Source organism: Dipteris shenzhenensis, chromosome 15 (assembly GCF_047967505.1).
Source record: "Dipteris shenzhenensis isolate YYH24624 ecotype China chromosome 15, Dip_SZ_1.0, whole genome shotgun sequence".
In the NCBI taxonomy this organism is placed as follows: Eukaryota; Viridiplantae; Streptophyta; class Polypodiopsida; order Gleicheniales; family Dipteridaceae; genus Dipteris; species Dipteris shenzhenensis.
This window is the reverse complement of record NC_141610.1, coordinates 33955513-33974679: the sequence shown is the minus strand read 5'-3', so window position 1 is coordinate 33974679 and position 19167 is coordinate 33955513. Positions and strand designations below refer to the sequence as shown.

The following is a 19167-nucleotide window of genomic DNA, read 5'->3' as shown; positions in this document are numbered from 1 at the left end:
CAATGAAAAACATGTAATCATTTATTTTAACTCTATCAAGAACTAGAAGTGTGAAATTTTCCAAATTTTGAAAATTTGACAATTCTGATGTTAATTGTTGTACAGTGATTTTCACCGTAATTAGTGACTGAAATATCCACGGTAATATCGATGTTGTCGATGGCCAAAACTCTAGTGTGGAACCTATCGCTAATTGTATATATGCTCATCTCCAAATCCCTTACTCTCATCACTCCAAAACTTGCACCCAGCTCTCTCCCAAATCCTACTTCGAAGTCCTAGCTACATCGAGGAGGAGGACACCAAAAAAATGAAATGCAAAGAAGTATTTGAGGTGAGCTTTGTGTTCAAGCTTGGCATTCTTTTTTCAAGTTCATGGTTTTGGGAGTTTCTTTGCTTCGTTTTTGGAAGAAGAGGAAAAGGAAGAGGGGAAGGAAGATTCATTTGCTTCATTCTTTGGTTTCATGAAGAGAATGCACGCTTCCTTTTCCCCCTTTCTCTTCCCTTCCCTGTTTTTCTCTTCATCCCTTCCCCCCTTTTCCTCTCCATCCCTTCCCCCTTTCATCTTCCCTTTCCGTCTACTCTTGAATCTTTGTCCCCCCTTTCTCTTCCCCTCTTTGCATTTTCCTTTCTCCTCCCTTTCTCTTTCCATTGTTTCTTCCCTTTCTCCTCTTCTTCGTCTCTTTTCCTCTATCTTCCTCTCTTTTCCCTCTTTCTCCTCTCTTTTCCTCTCTCTTTTCCTCTCTTTTCCTCTCTTCTCCCTGCTCTTTTTCTCCCTTTCTCTTTCCATTTTCCTATATGCCATCCCTTTCCCTCTACCCTCTCCCTCTACTCTTTCCTTTTCCTCTCCTCTTTCCCTTTCACTCTACTCTTTTCCTTTTCCTTTCCTCTCTCCTTCTCCCCCTTCTCATTTTCATCAAGATGTGGATTCTCTTTTAGAAGCAAGGATTGTGAGGAAGAATCTAATGAGTGGATTGCATGGAAGGAGACCACAGGCGGAGGGCATGTAAATTCATAGAGTAGGGTTGACCTCGTACAACGTCACAAAATTCTATGAGTGCCTTCTTCCTTAAAATTTGTGCCTCATGGACTTTTGTGACGTACGAGGTCCAACCTACTCTATGAATTCACATGCCCTTGCTTCATGGTGTCCATTCAATATTTTCATGTCGATATTTCCATCGAGATGGCACATATTTCCATCGATATGCATGGTACATAGTAATACCAGCTAGGCCTCTTTTCTTATTTTCTCGTTTGCTTCTAGCCTCTTTTCCCATTTGAAAATGACTCACATTTTAAGGTACTTTCGAATGCAAGATGGCAAGCAGAAACACAAGAGGTCAGGTTCAGGTGGAGGGAGGAAAAGGCTCTCAGACACTACCTTAGGGAAGATATTTGAAATGGATGATATGAAGTGAATGTTTGAGAACCATAGTGAAGTAGGCTATGTTTGAATGTTCTAGTAGTCGTGGAGAGAAAGTGAGAAGGTTACTGTCTCGAATGGACCCGTGAGAGGCGAAAAATCTCCTATGTGAATTTCAAGAGCAGAGAGCATGGGTCGAGGGTAACCCAAAACCCTCCGTGACTAGTTCCCAAGCTACTTCGAGGATGAGGGAGAGAGAGAGCACGTGTCGCTCAAGCTTGGGAGGCCAAGCTGACTCCGAGGCTTCCACCAATCTCCCCTATAATGTTGATGACTAGAACCACATCGTGATGGATTCATGAGGTAAGAAGGTCATCATCAGGATGCATCAACTTTGCAGCTCGGCTTTCAAGAAGGTCATGAGTTACTTTAGGCACCAAACCTCAAAGATGAAGGATTAGATACTGGCTTCTTTGAGGGAGGAATTCCTTGTGCCAAAGGAGCAAGAGTTTGACTGCCAGTGGATGCTGTCCAAAATGGTTGCGGTGCTAAAATCTAGTAAAGACCAAATACGCAAGGCAGCCAAAGAAAAGGAAGGCAAGCTTTCTTGGGCCCATGGTGAGGACTGGAAGATTGCAAAGAAAGAGTGGAAGAAGGAGCCCAAGAATTACAACCAATAGAAGCAAGCGACAGCGACTGCTAGGAAGACTAAAGTGGGCCAATCCCACTTAGGCTCAGGAGGAAAGGACTCCTTCCATTTCTTTGTAAGTTCACTATTGTTTCTCTTCTTTTAGTATTTTGGAATATAGAATCTAGATCATTTAAACTAACATGTGTTGTAAATGTTATTCCACGAAAATGAACAGGGCATTTTTGGAAGATCAATACCAATACGCCTACGAGAACGGTACGACCGCACTCTTTGAGATGCTCGAACAAGCTAGGGAATTTGTGCTATTTGTTTATGGAAGTTCTCTAAATTATGCACATTTATTTTCAAATGCAAGAATAGAGTTGAAGATGTACTAACCTCTCTAACACGTTGGCTTGTTGAACAACCCAAGGATAAAGATGAATTCTTGGAATAGGCCTGCCATGAAGAAGCAACTGGGGGGGGGGGGGAAGAGGATGAGGAGAAGGATGACGACCTTGGAGGAGCAGCTGGAGGGGGGGAAGAGGATGATGATGGCAATGACGATGACGATGACGATCATGACAATGAGGATGGGAGTTCAGACTAGCCTACACTTTTGTAAATGGCCAAAACAATTTTGTTAAAACACCTTTATATACAAAGGGGAAGATTAGGGCTTGGCCAGCCCTAATCTGCCCCTTAAAAGTTTTTCATTTCCAAAAAAAGTGTCGATATTTCTGTCGATACAATCTCGGGATGTTTTACCAGCATTGATATTACCGTAGATATTATCATCAAGAACAGCTCTAGAAAATTTAACAGGGTTGATGTCAAAACGCCTAAATAAGAGGGGGGGACAATCGTTTGCGATGAAAATATTGACTAAATATCATCGATATGTTCAATCATCAACTAAAATATTCACATTAATATATTTGTAATATGGACGAAGTCTTTTCGACGACGAAAATATATACGGTAGTATCAACGGTTTTCAAAGTTAGGAAATTTTTTTTAATGTAATTTGCATTAAAAAAAACATCGATAATGGGCCCATTTCTTGTAGTGAAACACTCATGAAAAAAGGATGAGATAAGTTGTAGTGTGCAGTAAGACAACATGAGTGAGAAATGAGCTAGTAAATTATGAAAAGGCATGGATAAATAGAAAAGCTAAGGATGAGCGTAAAAGAAAGAGAAAGGAAAGAGAGACATTAGGGAGAAATGGGGTCTCAAAAGGGCCACATAAGGAATGGATTAGGGGAGGATTAGTGAACTAATGCAAGCCCCCTGTTGGGTTCCAAGGAGGCCTAAACCCCTACTTAGATGGGTTAACTCCATAATTGAACCCAATACCTATCACCTTTACACATCACGATGGGAGGGAGTCACCTCTTTCAATTTCAAATTCAAAATTTGAATTGTTGCCTCCCTCCCCCCCCCCTTCCTCCCCCCCTCCTCCCTCCTCCTCATCCGCCCTTGTCCACCTTCCCACATGCCTCCTCCTCCCTCTTGCACATATCCTCATTCTCTGCCTTCCTCCCATCACATGCCTCCTTCTCCTCCATCCTACCACATGACTCCCCCTTCTCCTCCACCTATTTATTCCTACGCCTCCTCTTCGTCTCTCCCTCCTCATTCTTTCACCACTTCATGCTTCTCCCTCCTGTCACGTGCCTTGTCCTCCTCCTCTATCCTGCCACATGCCTCCTCCTCCTCCTCCTCCTCCAACTATACACTCCTTTGCCTCCTCCTCTTCTCTCCCCACTCGTGCTTTCTCTCATGCATGCTTCTCCTTCCTCCTACTCATGCTTGCTCCCTCTTTCTCACGGCTACTTTTCCTTTTATTGCTATTGCCTACTCCTCCTCTCTCCTCTCTTTTGTTCATGCCTCCTCCCTCTTTCTCATGCCTACTCCTTCTCATGCCCACCACCCCTATCTCCTCCCTCTTCCCTCCTTCCCATGCCTCCTATCATTTTCTCCTCCTCTCCCCTCTTGCTCATGCATGTTGTCCCTTGCTCCTCCCTCTTCTCTCTTGTCATGCCTAATCCTTCTCCTCCTTCCCCCCCATTCCTACCTTAACCTTCTATCAAGTCATCATACACTCTCTGTACATTTTTTGGTTATTCATGGTGCCATTGGAGGACATATCCAACAAGTAGCATGAGAAATTACAATTGGAGGCTCAATATTCAAGTGTACATAGTTTGATATCTAGGAGAACTTCTGAATATGTGTTCCATAGTCTTTGTTTGTAAGGAAAGAAGCACCTTGACCTTTGGGTGGAAGGGACCTTGTATCTTGTGGACCTTACCATCCAAAAGAAAACTCATTTTCATACAATGCATGAGCTTGTTCGGTTTGTTTATGGTGGACACACTACATTTCTTGGTTCTCACAACCGCTTGAATCATGCTCAAACAAGGGCCATGCAAGCAAGAGATGCGTGTTGAGCCCATGACGACTAGAACATTTGGGAAATAGTACCATTGTTGCAATGCACAACTCCATACTAGACTTTTACATGCCAAACAAGGATCTTGATGACAAAGTTACTCCATTGGACTAGTATTGAAAAATAGGAAAAGACAAAGAAAAGACCATTACAATCTATGGGTGCATTGGCACCCACTGATTCAACATTACATTACATTACAATTATATAGATGAAAAGTCCCAAGTGATTCAAATGAAAGACAGTAGCTACCTTGTTAATGACGTACCACAAGCCTCGGTGCTATTAAAGTGGATTAAAGTGGCAAAAGATAATGGACGCCAACTTGGTCAAAGATGGGATTTAACGGTATACACCAGACTTCAGTTAGGGGGTAGCCAATCCACTATTCCCGAGCCACAAATACAACTAGTCTTTGAGCAAGGGTCTCTAGAGTCTAGACTTGCCCTCTATTCTAGTTTCAACAAAAGAGGATGTCATGGGAATCTGAAGACCATGGCATGCCTCAGAGGCTCAGCACCATAGGAGCAGCTAGAAAGGTACCCATACAGTCTGCAGCCACACGGACAATCATGGGCCTGTGTCAGTAGCAGACGAGCTGCATACACGTACAAGGCTGTACAGCAAATGGGCCGGTGTCAGTAGCAACTGGGCTGCATACAGCAGCCATACGAGGCCATATGGGGCCAGCCGCCATGTAGAACTGTATAGTAGGGCAGGCGTAAGAGCAGCCCAACTGCTACATATAGACTTGTTGAGTGGGTCGGTTCTCTTTCAAGGCAAAATGCCTATATAAGCAGCCCCTACCCTCATTGCAGTTCTATTAGCCCCAGCAGTAGATGCAGCTCCCTCTGCCTCTCTAGTAGCCTTCAGCTTTCCCTCAGTAGCCCCTACAGCTCCCATGCAGTGTTCACCAAAAACCGAGGTTTCATGTCAGGTGAATTGTTAAATTCAAAAAAAAAACTTAAAATTTTGGGAGAGAAGGTTTTTGAATTTGTAATTTTGAGGCCATTTTAGTTATATTTGGTGAAAAAACCTGCAAAACCTTGAAAACAACGTTGTAAACTTTGGAGTTGAAGGTTTTTTGTATTGGTAACCAAGAATGTTTTGGTGAACACTGCGAGTCCCATAGTACCCTTCCCTTCCATCCTGTCATTATTACAGTCCAAAGCAGCTAGTCTAGCCTTAGCCTTCATATCTAGCCCTTCTAATGGAACCAAGATGGGACCAAGATAGAGCAGCTCAGCCCCCTTCATCGTGGGAAACATTACAATTGGATGAGGTATCTAGTGATTGCCAGGATCAAGTATATAAATAAAGATAGTAGTTATCATATCCCTTAATGCAACAATGATGTGATGTGCCCTATGCATGTCCAACGTCTGTCTCTCTCTCTCTCTCTCTCTCTCTCTCTCTCTTCATAGTTAGCATTCCACGCTTCCGCACTTCAATAGACAGTAGGGGCACTGCTAGTGAGAGAGTGATGTAGTCTTCTTGCCCACTACATAAAAAGACCCAGGATCAGAAGCTACAAGTGATTCAGCTTTAAGAAGACTTGGAGAAGTACAAGGAAAGAGTGAAGCATTGGAGAGTCACAGCTTCACAATTTGTAGATAGCCTAGGATGCTCTCGAGGATACAACTACTTAAGAAAAGAAGAGATAGAGAAGAAAGTAGAGGCAAAGAAAAGAAAATCCACCATAATGATGGATCACACAAGAAGATAAGAAAAGGGAGTGCTTAGAAGCTAACGAAGAGACGGATGAGGGCAAGAAGGCAGTACATAATGATGGATCACACAAGAAGATAAGAAAAGGGAGTGCTTACAAGCTAACGAAGAGACGGATGAGGGCAAGCAGAAAGGGAAAAAAAGATCTAGAAAGGCGATTAAAAGGACCAAAAGAGGAGTTAAACCAGGCCCAACAAAAGGGGCTGGACGGATGAGGGCAAGAACGCAGTACAAAAAGCAAAAAGGGGGGGGGCGGGGGAAGATCTAGAAAGGTAATTAGAATGACCAAAACAGTAGTTAAACCAGACCCAACAGCAGGTGATAGTCCTTAAAACCTAGATCAGAAGGAAGGGAAAGGAAAGCCAATGGTCAAGAATAAAGAACCTTCGTGACTTTTGCTGCCCACACAATGCTGTAATGATTTGGTTGATCTATTGACTCATCTAAAGATATGTATGCATACCTCACGTCAATTGTAACATCATTGTTGGAAGAGTTGAGAGACAGAGAGACCCACATAAGAAACGGAAGTGCAAACACTAGGTGTCCTCATGGATTTACAATTATAAATGAACGCTCGGGTTTGCTCTAAGTATATTCATACTGGACTAGGTTGTGTCCACTTATGGACATTGCCTTCCTAGAATTATATGCACAGGTGTATAATTCGATTTAACAGTTCTCAATGCCTTTCTAGCGCTCTAAGTATGCACAGGTATATAGTGTTGTAATTGATCAGTTCTCAATTCCCTCTTTGACTTAGCTAAAATAGAATCCATTGTGGATTTTTCTTACTCTTTTGATTTCTCTCTTTGTATAATCTTTCCCAGAAGAGAGTTGAAATATGTACACAGCAAAAGTTGCACAAAAAAACACCAAATATCAAGAGTATATGTTAGAATGACAAGCGTAAAGCTGCGAGTGAAGGTTACTTCGTGACAGAAATACTTGCTCGAATGTCTCGATGGATGCAAACTATTGAAAAAATAAGTTAAGGATGTGATGAACTAATCATTCCGAAATGGGGAATGCAAGGTGGCACAGCTGGTGATGGTTACAAATAGGGTTACATGAAACATATATTCTAGCTCCTCCAAAAGATCTAAGCAAGCTTTGGGGCACTACTTCGTTGAAACCGTCTTGGAACAAATGGAACGTGAAATCTACTCTGCCTCTTGGCTTGAAGAGCACGTCTTAAACCCTCATTGTCACTACTACTGGTTGCCGTGGTCCTGGAAGGACAGGCTTTTATATTCTCTGTCTGTGTATGATGCCCTCTTATACCCTGATTGCCACTATTACTGCAAGCTGTTGCATGGGGTAGGGGGGCTTCTGTTTGTTGTGCTTTAAGATCCTGAAAAACCCCCTGATAGCCACTACTTCTCCAAGCTGTTGCATTGGGAGATGGGGCTTCCATCTGTTGCTGTGTGTTCTCTCTCTTTGCATGATTCTGAAAAGGCCCTCTTAAACCTCGATTGCCACTACCTCCCCAAGCTATTGCATTGGCAGAAGGGGCTTCTGTTCGCTGAGTGTTTTCTTTCTGTGCCTGATCCTGGAAAGCCCATCTTAAATACTGATTGCCATTACCACTCCAATGTGTTGCATTGGGGGTAGGGGCTTGTGTTTGTTGCTGTGTGTTATCTGTTTGTGTAAGAGCCCCTCTTACACACAGATTGCCACTATTGCCCCAAGCTCTTGCATTGGCTGAAGGGGCTTCTGTTTGCTGAGTTTTATCTGTCTGTGTAAGATCCTGAAAAGCCCCCCTTAAACCCTGATTGCCACTACTGCGCCAAGGTGTTGCATTGGTAGAAGGGGCTTCTCTTTGTTGTTGTATTTCATCTGTCTGTGCATGATCCTGAAACAGCGACTTGCACACATCCCCCATGCTCGCAAATTCTGCTTCCATCCTGCTCCACAGCTCCCTCTTCAGCGTCTGCTCGCCTGGGCGTAGCCCCCCTGCTTTCCTCACCGTCGACCACTGCTGCATTCCTGATGTCGGTGTTCCCCTCATTGATTCCCTTCTCCTCATCGTCGTTACGAGTTGCATCCTTGATGAGGGCGTCCTATTCGTAGATTCCGGTGGCCTCGGTGGTAAATGAGCTTTCCTCTGGTTTGTCAATTGCATGTCCTCATCATCTGGCTCAGGAGGCCGCAGGAAAACACCTGCGTAAATGTGCAGAACGATCGATTCAGCAACATTGCACAAAGTTTGACAAACATTTTACAAAAATTTGGAGATTCTGCATAGAGAAGCAATGACCGAGAGCAAGGTTGAGAGTTGGGACTCTGCAATTTGAGAAACAGTGAAGTTCATCGGGCACAAGTTTGGAGATTCTGCATTAAAAAATCACTCACCTGGTGTTCGGAACGGGCTCTTCAGAAGGAGCATAGGAGTTTCAAATTTGGGCTCTTGAATGGAGGCGTCCAGCGGTGGCCTCACCAGCACATATGGTTTCTTCAAGCTTGTAAACTCCATGTCTTCGCAGCAATCTGCCTCATCGACTGGATCAGGAGGCTGCAGAAATAGGCCTGCAATTGTCCGGGGACAAGCGAATGAGTATTCATGTGCAACTTCGGCAATTTCTCTTTCATAAGCGCGGAGATCAATCACCTGGTGTTCGGAAGGGGCTCTTGAGGAGCAGGATGGGAGTCTCGAACTTGAGTTCTTCGTTTGAGGACAAGGCTGATCTCGGCGGTTTCCTCGAGCTTGTGAGTCCCTTGTCCTCGCGAACTGCCTCATCCACGGGCTCAGGAAGCTGCAGAAACAGGCCTGGATATCCAGAAAGGCAATCACGGAAGCGATTGAGCATCTATCTTCCGCACAAACTCGGCAATTCTGCACTTGCAAGAAGCCAAGAGGAATCACCTGGTGTTCGGAACGGGCTCTTGAGGAGCAGCATGGGAGTCTCGGACTTCGCCTCACGATTGGAGTCGTCGCTACCGGCGGTTTGCTCGGGCTTCAAAAGAATGCAGGTCTTGGGGGGAGAGCTGACAAGCATGGGCGTGCCGATCGCAGGTCCCAGGACAGCGGGCGATTGCGGTTGATCGACGAAGAAGCGGGGGTAGCGTTTGATCAAGCTCTGGGGAGGAAGCGGGGAGGCGAGCTCCATGGCAGAGGTTGGGCTTTGGAAGGAAATCTGGGAGGAAGAAGGGGAAGAAGCAAGGGAGAGAGGAGGAGGAGGAGGAGGAGGAGGAGGAGGAGGAGGTGAAGAAGGAGCGATGGAGGGAGATGGAGGAGCTCGATTGGCGAAGGAGTGAGCTCGATCGAGCCAGGGAACGAGGGGGGAGTCACTGAGGGTGTCGTTGGCGAGGGCGATGGCGATGGCGGGGGAAGCTTGGATCGCCATAGCCAGGAGCAAGCTGGGAGCTGCAGGATGATCGTCTATGGCGAGCAAATCTGTAGCTGAATCTGTGTCTGCCATAGCCAAGAGCAAGCGAGCTTCATCTTCTTCATCTTCTTCGTCTTCTTCTCCATGTCCATCTTCTTCCTCCTGCTCCGGCAATGGTGATAAATTCGGCCGCTTCTCGTCGTCCTTCTCCTCTTCTCCGTCGTCCTCCTGCTCCTCCGGCCGTTCTGCTGCCGTTGTTGCTTCCTCGAAGAACGGGATCCATTCCTGCACTCTGCCATGGCAGCTTCAAACCTTGGCGCAAAGCATATCGCTCCATGAAAAGAACTTTTTGCAGAGGTTGCGAGCTATCCATGGCGGCGATGCCAGGCGCAGAGATGGAAGAAAACCTGCAGCGAGGATGCCATCGCCGACAGAAGGTCGGAGAATCGAGTGATGTCGGGCGGCGCGATCTTCCTGCGCGCAGCGAGCTTGTGCGCTTTCAGCATCAGCTCGTCTACCTGCAAACAACAAGCAAGGAATGAGCTCCTCTCTCTCTCTGTCTCTCTGGCTATGGCGATTCCTCCTCTCTCCGGCTATGGCGATTCATCCTCCTCTCTCGCTCTCCACCCTCAGGCTTCCTAATCCGGCTATGGGGACATCTCGCTCTCTCTTTCTCTCCCCTTGTTGTCATGCCGACCTTCCCTCCCCGAAACTAGCTTCCCCTACCGTCAGCTTGCTCTCTCGCGCTCAAGCTCATGCCCCCTTTTCTCTTCTTTTCCCTCTCTCTCTCTCTCTCTCTCTCTCTCTGCGCAACGGCCCCCAAGCTCCCACTCACGTTTGCTCTCGCTGCCTTAATGCAAATCTTCACTCGTCTTTATGCTCACCCACGCATATTCTCTGTTACAAAAAACCGAAAGGCAAACCTGCAGCATGGTCTGCGCGAGGGCGGTGTGAGCGCTGTAGAGAGGCGGGAGAGCCAGGGAGGAGGAGTCGAGGAGGCCATGGGGAGGAGGGAGGGGCGTGTTCATGGGGGAGGAACTGTGGGAAGCTGTGGCGATGGCGGGGAGAGTGAGCGTGTGGCGATGGCGAATAGAGTGAGGTTACTTGCTGGCTATGGCGATGGTGAAGATTGTGAGAGCTTCAAGTCTGGCTATGGCGGAACTGAAACAAGGGAGTTTGAGTTCGGGGAAGAACGATTTGAATCAAAAGAGCCGTTGTTCTCTGCCTTTTACTTCACCACTTAGTTAACCCACGGTTTTCTACACCTGCATTAGACACATGCACACATTCATCAGGCACTTGTGTCGCCTGACCTTTTCAGGAGCTATCACTCTTACGAGCACACTATCAGATAGATAGAGTTGCTGCCTCCTCGAAATCCATTGTTGCTTGCCTGCGTTTGCTAGGCGCACGCTTGTGCAGTCCGATATGTTGGGTCGGTCAGCAATCCACCTTCTGGTAGCTTTTCGATAGGCTTTTGTAGCCACGTCAACTTGAAGCTGTTGGATGGAGGTCAAATGCAAATCATGTGCCTAAGGTGAGTGTTGGTGCATTGAATGCATCTCAACCATGGGCTGGAAATGGGAGGGCAATCTAGCCCATCCATGATCCGTGAGCATGGCCACGGTGGGTTGTTTATAGACTCTGGGCACCAACGCCCGCCCATGGTGCATTGAGTGCATCTAGGCATGGGATGGACACTTTATGCCCATCCATGATCCATAAGCATGCCCATGGTGGGGTAGTCTATCCTTCACCAGCTCCCTCCAACCTCTATGTAGTATGGCATCCATCCCTTCACGAACACTATTCCCTTCACGAAGCACGTCCTTCTAGGGGCTCACTAGTCAAACCTGACCTAACCTCTAAGAGGCTCTCTCCAGGCAAAGGACAGCCTTGGGTATCATTTGATCCACAAATCCACAACAAAGCCATCTTGGGGAAGCGTATTGTCAAGTGTTTGGCTCCAAGCTCTGAATTTTGGAAGCTCTTGCCCTACCCCACTAATGTGGAGCTTGGTGAGAGTGTGGTGGTATCTCTTAGGCCATTGCCCCTACTTTCTACCAGTTTACCTTTACTGCATTGTCGTGCAATCAAATCATTCACAAATTTTTAGGCCTTGCAACATTTTCACATGGTCGTTGGGGTACTTTATATTTGTTTGATTTTGAAGGTTGTGTGTCTAAATTGTCAAGATGTTCTTATATCAATTCACGACCTTGACAAAAGATGTTGTGGCATAGTTAGTGCATTGTGATGCAAGAATGTGACCAAGGTGCATTATATCTCGGTCGGGGATCTTGAGGAAGTAGTGTTAGATCATGTAAGCCCTTAGATAACTTCCCAAGTGGTGAGCCATCGTCTCAAGATGTTTGCTATCATGTGACAAGCCCCATCTACTCTCATTTTTTCTAGCCATGGTTCTACTGGGAGCCCTCCATAAGTTACGAGCCATATAGGAAATAGGAGATCTTCCTCAGCTAGACAAGTAGTGCACCTTAGATAATGTTTATATAAGGAACTAAGGTGTCATTTGTCTTAAGCAACCTACCAAAAGGTACCCGAAATTTGTCTCTCCTTTCCTTCTTTCCAAGGGTTACTCTGTGTCTCAAACTCTCGAAGCCCACGACCCATAGGCTTTATCTCTGAGGGCCTATCGAATCTGCCCATTTTTGCCTCCTGCTCCTCCTTAGGCTCCCCTTCAAAGAACTCCTCCTTAGCCTCCCCTGCATAATATATGGCCTTAATCCCAATAGGCAAGGGATCTTGCATCGTGGTCTCCTTGAGCTCCTCATCCGAGCCACCTCCCAAACCAAAGATGAGTTCGAGCAGTAGCCCATCATTTGCCTGCCAGACGTTCGATACCAAGAGGGCTGTATGTTGGGGCAGCACATACATATTGGGGTGGGCACAGGGAACAATGGGCTGGTGAGATCCCATGGGCATCCCCTAGTAGCTTGAGGAGAGGCTAAGTACTCTTGCCCACTTTACACGCACAAGCAGCAAGATGCAGAGATCAAAGAGGCTCTCTCATAGGCATAGCAGGAGGGGCTTGCTCAGACCCCAATGCCATGACCCTCCCACGCTAGAGTTTGGGCAGTTGTCTAGGATGAGTTTGGTTTCAAAGTCTTCTACTTACAACAGCCAACAAGACTACGATGAGCCCTGCCCAAATTTCTTCAATATAGACTTGACTGGATTACTCCAAATGGAGTTAGAGCAAGGGGATCGATAGCATACTTAGATACTACTAGGAAGGCCATGGCTAAGAGAAGCATCAATACTTCAGTATTGGGTCAGAAATAAGATCACAAGCCAAGGAGAATTGAAGTCAAAATAAATTTAGGAATGGAGGAATAAAACCTACTATACCTAAGAATATTGATGACATCTCTTCCACCATAGCCAACAATCATGCATTCCTTTTGCCGTAGTGAAAGAGCTCAAGCCAATAGAAGGTGATAAGAAAAGTAACATCAACAAATAGATACAACACTGGCCACAATTGATCGTGGATGCAAAAGTGATACAACTATGACCTCCAATCAAGAATGAAGAGAAGTACAAAACTTCATGGCAAGTGTGGAATGGGAGAGTGATCTAGAAGAGGCCTTTAACAATAGCTATTGTGAAAACTTTTAATTGAAACTAGAAATGGAAGCTGATAATGTCCCATTTGAAGTTCAAGCCTTTAATAATGATTTGTCTATTCTCCAAGCACTAATGCTAGTAGAATACCTCAAGATAGATTGTTTCTCAACACGAGGACATTTGTGCATCAATGTAGGCATGCCCAAGTGCCGTGGACAATGGACATAGAGCAACCTAGGGAGCCTCATTGTTCTAGTAGTAGTACTTATGGCTACAATAGACATTCCATGTAGATTAATGATTGGATACAAGACCATAGATTCCATTGTTCTAGCAATAGTACTTATGACTTTATAATAGACATTACATTGTTCTAGTAGTAGTACTTATGGCTATAATAGACATTCCATGTAGATTAATGGTTGGATACAGTGCTTTAGATCTATCCTGATAGAAGAATTTGGTAGCTAGCTGACATGCCTCAAGGACATCTTATGCTTTTTAATTGTCCTTCAGACTTCTAGGGCTTATTACTATATTAGATCCTTCGTGAGCCTATGATAGATGACATCCTTGTTGCCTATGGATGTTCATCCATGTAAAGTAGATACCCTTTAGATCAGCAATGTGGCAATATAGGTTTGATATCCATGGCTTGTCAATATTTTGGGCCCCTATAGTAGAGCATGGTATCATACTTGCATCGTTCTTGCCCTTACTTCTATGCAGCCCCATGACCTTTTGGTCCTAGTGACTATATGGTTTTCTAGAATCACAAATCATCTAATATGAGCATACCTCAAGTGATGTTATTAGTTCTTTCAGGTAGGTGTTTATCACAACCTTCCGAATCACATCTTCTTGGATGCATCGTTCAACTTTACATCCAGATTCTCTTCTATAGAGTCGCTTTAGAGTCCATAGTGACTTATGATATGTTCACCTTTGACATAGATTTGGACTCCATAGTGACTTATGATATATTCACCTTTGACATGTTTAGCTTTGACCTATCCATCTATAGCATGTAGTTATTTAAGCAATCATGGATTTATTGACCCATTTTTAATCCAGATGGACTCCTTACTTTTTGGAATACTCTCCTCTTCTCTTCAACCTATTTTTTGGTTTTAATTCTGAAAGGAAAAAGATGATATACAACTTAAGAGGACAAAGGTTGCAAAAGAAAAAGCAGATGCCAAATGTGCACTTCAAGGAGGAAGTGACGTACAAACCAAGCTATGAGCAAGACCGCCTAAAGGAGTACATGGCAAGAAGCCTTGAGTCTAGACATGCCTCAATCACGGGAGATGTGATGGACCAAAGGAAACAAACCTTGAGTCTAGACATCCATTGAATGATGGGGAAATGCACACTTATATACATGATCTACTAAGCTACACTCATTGTACACGTAGTCACTATGCTCAGGCATGCACATATTATGAATTTTTTCATTCTTTCCTTTTCTAGTCTTGCTTTTATTATGTGCACTAACAAAATCCAAAAACAGATCTTGTACATGCATTGTGTGCTTATCCAATGAAATTTAAGGATATTGGTTGTATCATGTGCACCATCAAAATCCAAAAAGAGATCTTGTGCATGCACTATATACTTATCCAATGCAATTTAAGAGGGGGTGTTAATGATGATGTATGTATGTATGTAAGAAGTTTGATTGGATCATGGATGCATTTTTTATTCTGAAATGGTTAGCCATTGGAACTTGTGGTGATCATCATAGGCATAGAGAAATACAAGAATGATTAATGTTTTGATCTACATTTTTGACATAGACTGAGGAATCTAAATCTAATAGTTGAAAATCAATCTTGACAAAATGATTATGAATGCAAGCATTCCAATCCTATGATACATATCAAACCATATAAGGCTTTCATGCATGTGGTGCTTATTTCAATCCGTATAAATATTTTTGCTTTCTCATCTTTGCTTTTGAAAATACACCCTCTAGATTGTGTCATATAGATTTCTTTATCAAGATATCAACTAAGCAATGCATGTTCTACCTCCATTTAATAGATAGGCCAATCAAAGTGTAAAGAAAGAGGAATAATAATTTTGATATTTGTCATTTTCTCAATTGATGCAAAGTTTCTTGCAATCTTGTAATATGGAGCATATCCTATAGCAACCAATTAGAATTTGTACAATCGTACCATGTGAGGTCAATTTGGTTATGTGAACCCATCTACAACCTATGGGATTTTTATCATCTAGAAGATTTATTAAGGCCCATGTCTTATTCTTAATCAAATTATACCTTTCTCCTTTCACTGCATATTTCAATTTCTAAAACTTTAACTCTTTCTATTATGGATGTTTCCAATACATTGGCAACTATTGTAAGTAGCTAATTATTGCTGCAATATAGTCATCTATTTTGTACAGTGAAAAAACTCCTCAATTGATCATTTGAACTTTTTGAAACATCTATGATGGTGGCTGTGGTTATTGTAGTGTTGATGGTATATAAAACTCTTTAATCCCTTTCACTTGTGTCATTGTAGGGCACTAAAAACTTTTGAATAAGTGAAAAGTACAAAATAATTGGACTCATAGAAAAAACTACCAAAACTATCATAGGCAAATCAAAGTATACAATGCAACCATCTTTAGAGACGATAGCTACTCTTTTTATAATATTATAAAGGTGGTACACTTTTGATCCCACACTATAACTTGTGAAAGCACATTTGATTGATTTCATATCCATCTTATTCTTGAGTTAATTTGGAATTTGTTTATAAGAAATAGAGCCAAAAACTATTAACACCTATTACACTTTTTTGGGAGTTATATTCTACAAGATTGCAACTAGATTACAATTCATCAAGTTCACCATTGTTGCATGTGCTTCTATCCAATAATGTGGTACACTTTTTGATTTTGCACTACTACTTGTAAAACACATTTGATGGACTTTATATGCATCTTATTATTCAGCTCTAGAATTTGTGCATACAAAACATAAAACGTTGAATGCCTATGAACAATTCTTTGGAACTCATATTCTTTGCAAGTGGATTATGATTCATCAAGCGTACCATCGTTGCTTATGCTTCTATAGAAATTTTATTCTCATCAAGCATGCATCTAGATCACGTTTGGCAACTCTATTATTTCTTTCTACAATTCCATTTCAACTGGTTATTCTCCTTCTAATGCCATCTAGGTAATAAGAAAGACGGATTTATTCTCATGCTTTTAGGTAATAAGGAAGAGGGATATTATTCTCATGAAGCATGCACCTAGCTGATTTTGTTGTAACTTTGTTCCTTCCCTTTGCAATTACATTTTGGCAAATAAAGTGACTTTTTACATCATCTCATTTGTAGATGTCATTGAACTCATTTGATTTTTATTCTTCATTTTGTCACATCAAAGGTGTATTTTTCGATTTTCTTTTCCATAAGTGATTTATGTAGAAGCAATTGGCATTCTCTTTAACATTCTTGCCAACTTTTGACCTTTTAGCAATGATGGTATTGGGATCGGGTTGGGATCATGCATATCTACAATATTATGTTCATATTTTTTGTAGATTAGATTCTGATTACTATCATTTCTGAGGAACAAGATGATTTGACAATTAGCCAATTATTATCTTCTTTTAATATTATTTTCTGCTTACCATCAATAGAAGAAGATAAGAAAATAGAATGCCTCAATTTTGCTAGAAGAATTGGATATGGAAAGGTAGATGTCATTCAGAGAGGAAAACAAAAAATTTAAAAAGCATGTACATATTAATAATAGCAAACTTCAGACAGAGATCAAGCAAATGACTAGAGGAGAAAGCGGTCTAGATACAAGAAAAAGAACCATTATTGCAAAAGTAGAAAGAAGCACCAGAAAAGGAAGTAGCAAATGTTTTGGCTTTGGGAGAATTGCAAAAATGGACTGGACTTATTGTTGAGAAGACACAAAAATTACAGAAACTACTAGTTGCAAAAACTAATATTGTCCAAGATGTGCAAAAGTGGCTTTTAGAAGTTAAAAATCTTTGTCAGAGCAATAAACCAATTAATGAAGGGGAATGCACAATTGTCCAACAGAAAATACATTACTGCAAGAGAGACTAGGTGCATTGATGGCTGTAGAAAATCAAATTAAGGCAATGCCTGATGATGATACACTAGAAAAAGTATTGAGGAATTGCACATAAAATTGCATGAGTACATGAAGAATATGTGGTTATAAGTAAAAGAGATGACACTAGAATACTTGTTTTCAGACCACATGAGGACTGAGGAGTCCATAAGGGTGACAATACTATAGGAACAACTGGAAGCTCTGCAAATAGAACTATATGAAGAAAAAAGTTCAAATCAAGTAATTTTTACAGCTTTAGTGTCAGAATTGGGAGAATCTATGTTCACAGAAGATGAACCTAGACACCCAAGGAGCAAGAGGCCATTAGTGCCCCTGAAGTCAAGCATTATACAGAGACAAAGGACTTGACTGAAATAGAAGCATTATATAGAGCCAAAGGACTTGACTGAAATGGAAGTGTTGACTCTTTCCTATTGCTTTCATAGGAAGAGCTAGGTTCTCTCAGTATGCAGGGTTTTGAGGCTTTTTGTCACCTACAGATATATCGGGGTTGTCGATTGTAGTATATGTGTAGCTTAAGACCTTGAGTCGTGTTCCGGTGAGAGACGTAGGCTTAAGTGTGGTAAGCAAACAAAGTGTGCATGTGTAAAAGGAACGTAGAAGGAGGTTCCAGGGTTAGAAGGAGGTTCCAGGGTTTAGAAGGAGTCCAGGGTTGGAAGGAGGATCCAAGGTTGAGAAGGAGGTTCCACGGTTAGAAGGAGGTTCCAGGGTTTAGAAGGAGTTCCAGGGTTTAGGAGGGGGTTCCAGGTTTTAGAAGGAGTCCAGAGTTAGAAGGAGGTTCCAAGGTTTAGGGTAGAGTACATGGTGGAGAACTCGTCTCCCTCGTAGATCATGGAGTTTTAAGGGTTGAGGAACAAAGGGTTTAGGGGGAGCATAGGAGTGGGAGAGAAAGAAGGTGTAAGTGCATGGGGAAAAGAAGAGAGAGGAGGGAGGAGGACGAGGGAGGAGGAGGAAAGAGGAGGAGGAGGGAGGAGGAGAGGGAGAGGATGGGTTGCAAGGTTGGAGGAGACGGGAGGAGGAGTTGCAAGGTTAGGACATGCTTTTGGACGTGGAGTGCAAGGAAGCATGGACACTTGAGACAAATGCTTGGAATACCAAAGTAGACTCAACACAATGCCCCAAAGAGTGTGGGCTTCATTCCATTATGGGGTATTTATACAAGTTGGAGAGCTTCTCTCTCTGCATGTAGGAATTGTAACACAAAGTTGTATCACAAAGTTGTAACACAAAGTTGTAACACATTCTCTTTCTACATGTAGAAGTCGTATGTAGAAGTTGTAACACAAAGTTGTATCACAAAGTTGTAACACATTCTCTTTCTACATGTAGAAGTCGTATGTAGAAGTTGTAACACAAAGTTGTAACACATTCTCTTTCTACATGTAGAAGTCGTATGTAGAAGTTGTAACACAAAGTTTTATCACAAAGTTCTAACACAAAGTTGTAACACATTCTCTTTCTACATGTAGAAGTCGTATGTAGAAGTTGTAACACATTCTCTTTCTACATAAGTTCATGTTGGCACAGAGTCAACATACTCTCGGATCCATTTTATTACCCATCCTCGGGTTATGGCTGATTGCGAGCACGTCCCTGGGTTGCCATGCTTTTAGTCCAGTGGCTGTGGAACTTGTGTCGTGCTAGTCGATCCTACTGTAAAGCCTTAGCACCATACAATTTTTGCATAGTTTCCAGGTAGCCTGTATCCACCATTTTCTCGAACAGAGATATGTGGCGTGCCTCTAAGAAGATCACTCTTTGATAGAGTCGGCTTGTAATCTGAGCATCAACCCTTTCATTGGGATTAAAGCTGAGTGGAGGCAAATGGGAATCAAGGTAACATGGGACCTCCAGAATGAATTCCAATGTTTTACAGAATATAGCACTTTGGCGAAGGAAGTGATCAATGTTGCCACACATTATTT

General features: G+C 43.0%; 1 protein-coding gene across 1 annotated transcript; it reads right to left on the bottom strand.

Annotated features, from left to right (window-relative positions):
• Positions 1-7109: 7109 nt before the first annotated feature.
• On the bottom strand, positions 7110-10661 carry LOC147893718 (uncharacterized). The gene is made up of 6 exons (XM_087386475.1): positions 10435-10661; positions 9919-10029; positions 9049-9796; positions 8794-8952; positions 8538-8711; positions 7110-8345 (listed from the first exon to the last, which is right to left on the bottom strand). The coding sequence occupies exons 1-6, from the start codon at positions 10537-10539 to the stop codon at positions 7285-7287; spliced, it is 2358 nt and encodes a 785-aa protein (XP_087242601.1). The 5' UTR covers positions 10540-10661; the 3' UTR covers positions 7110-7284.
• Between the last annotated feature and the right edge of the window lie 8506 nt (positions 10662-19167).

Excerpts from the sequence above, each read along its gene's own strand:
- LOC147893718 (XM_087386475.1), bottom strand. The coding sequence starts at position 10,539 with ATGAACACGCCCCTCCCTCCTCCCCATGGCCTCCTCGACTCCTCCTCC. Across the intron at positions 10,030-10,434 it reads TCGCGCAGACCATGCTGCAG|GTAGACGAGCTGATGCTGAA; the intron begins GTTTGCCTTTCG and ends TGTTGTTTGCAG. Across the intron at positions 8,712-8,793 it reads GAGCCCCTTCCGAACACCAG|GCCTATTTCTGCAGCCTCCT; the intron begins GTGATTGATCTC and ends GGACAATTGCAG.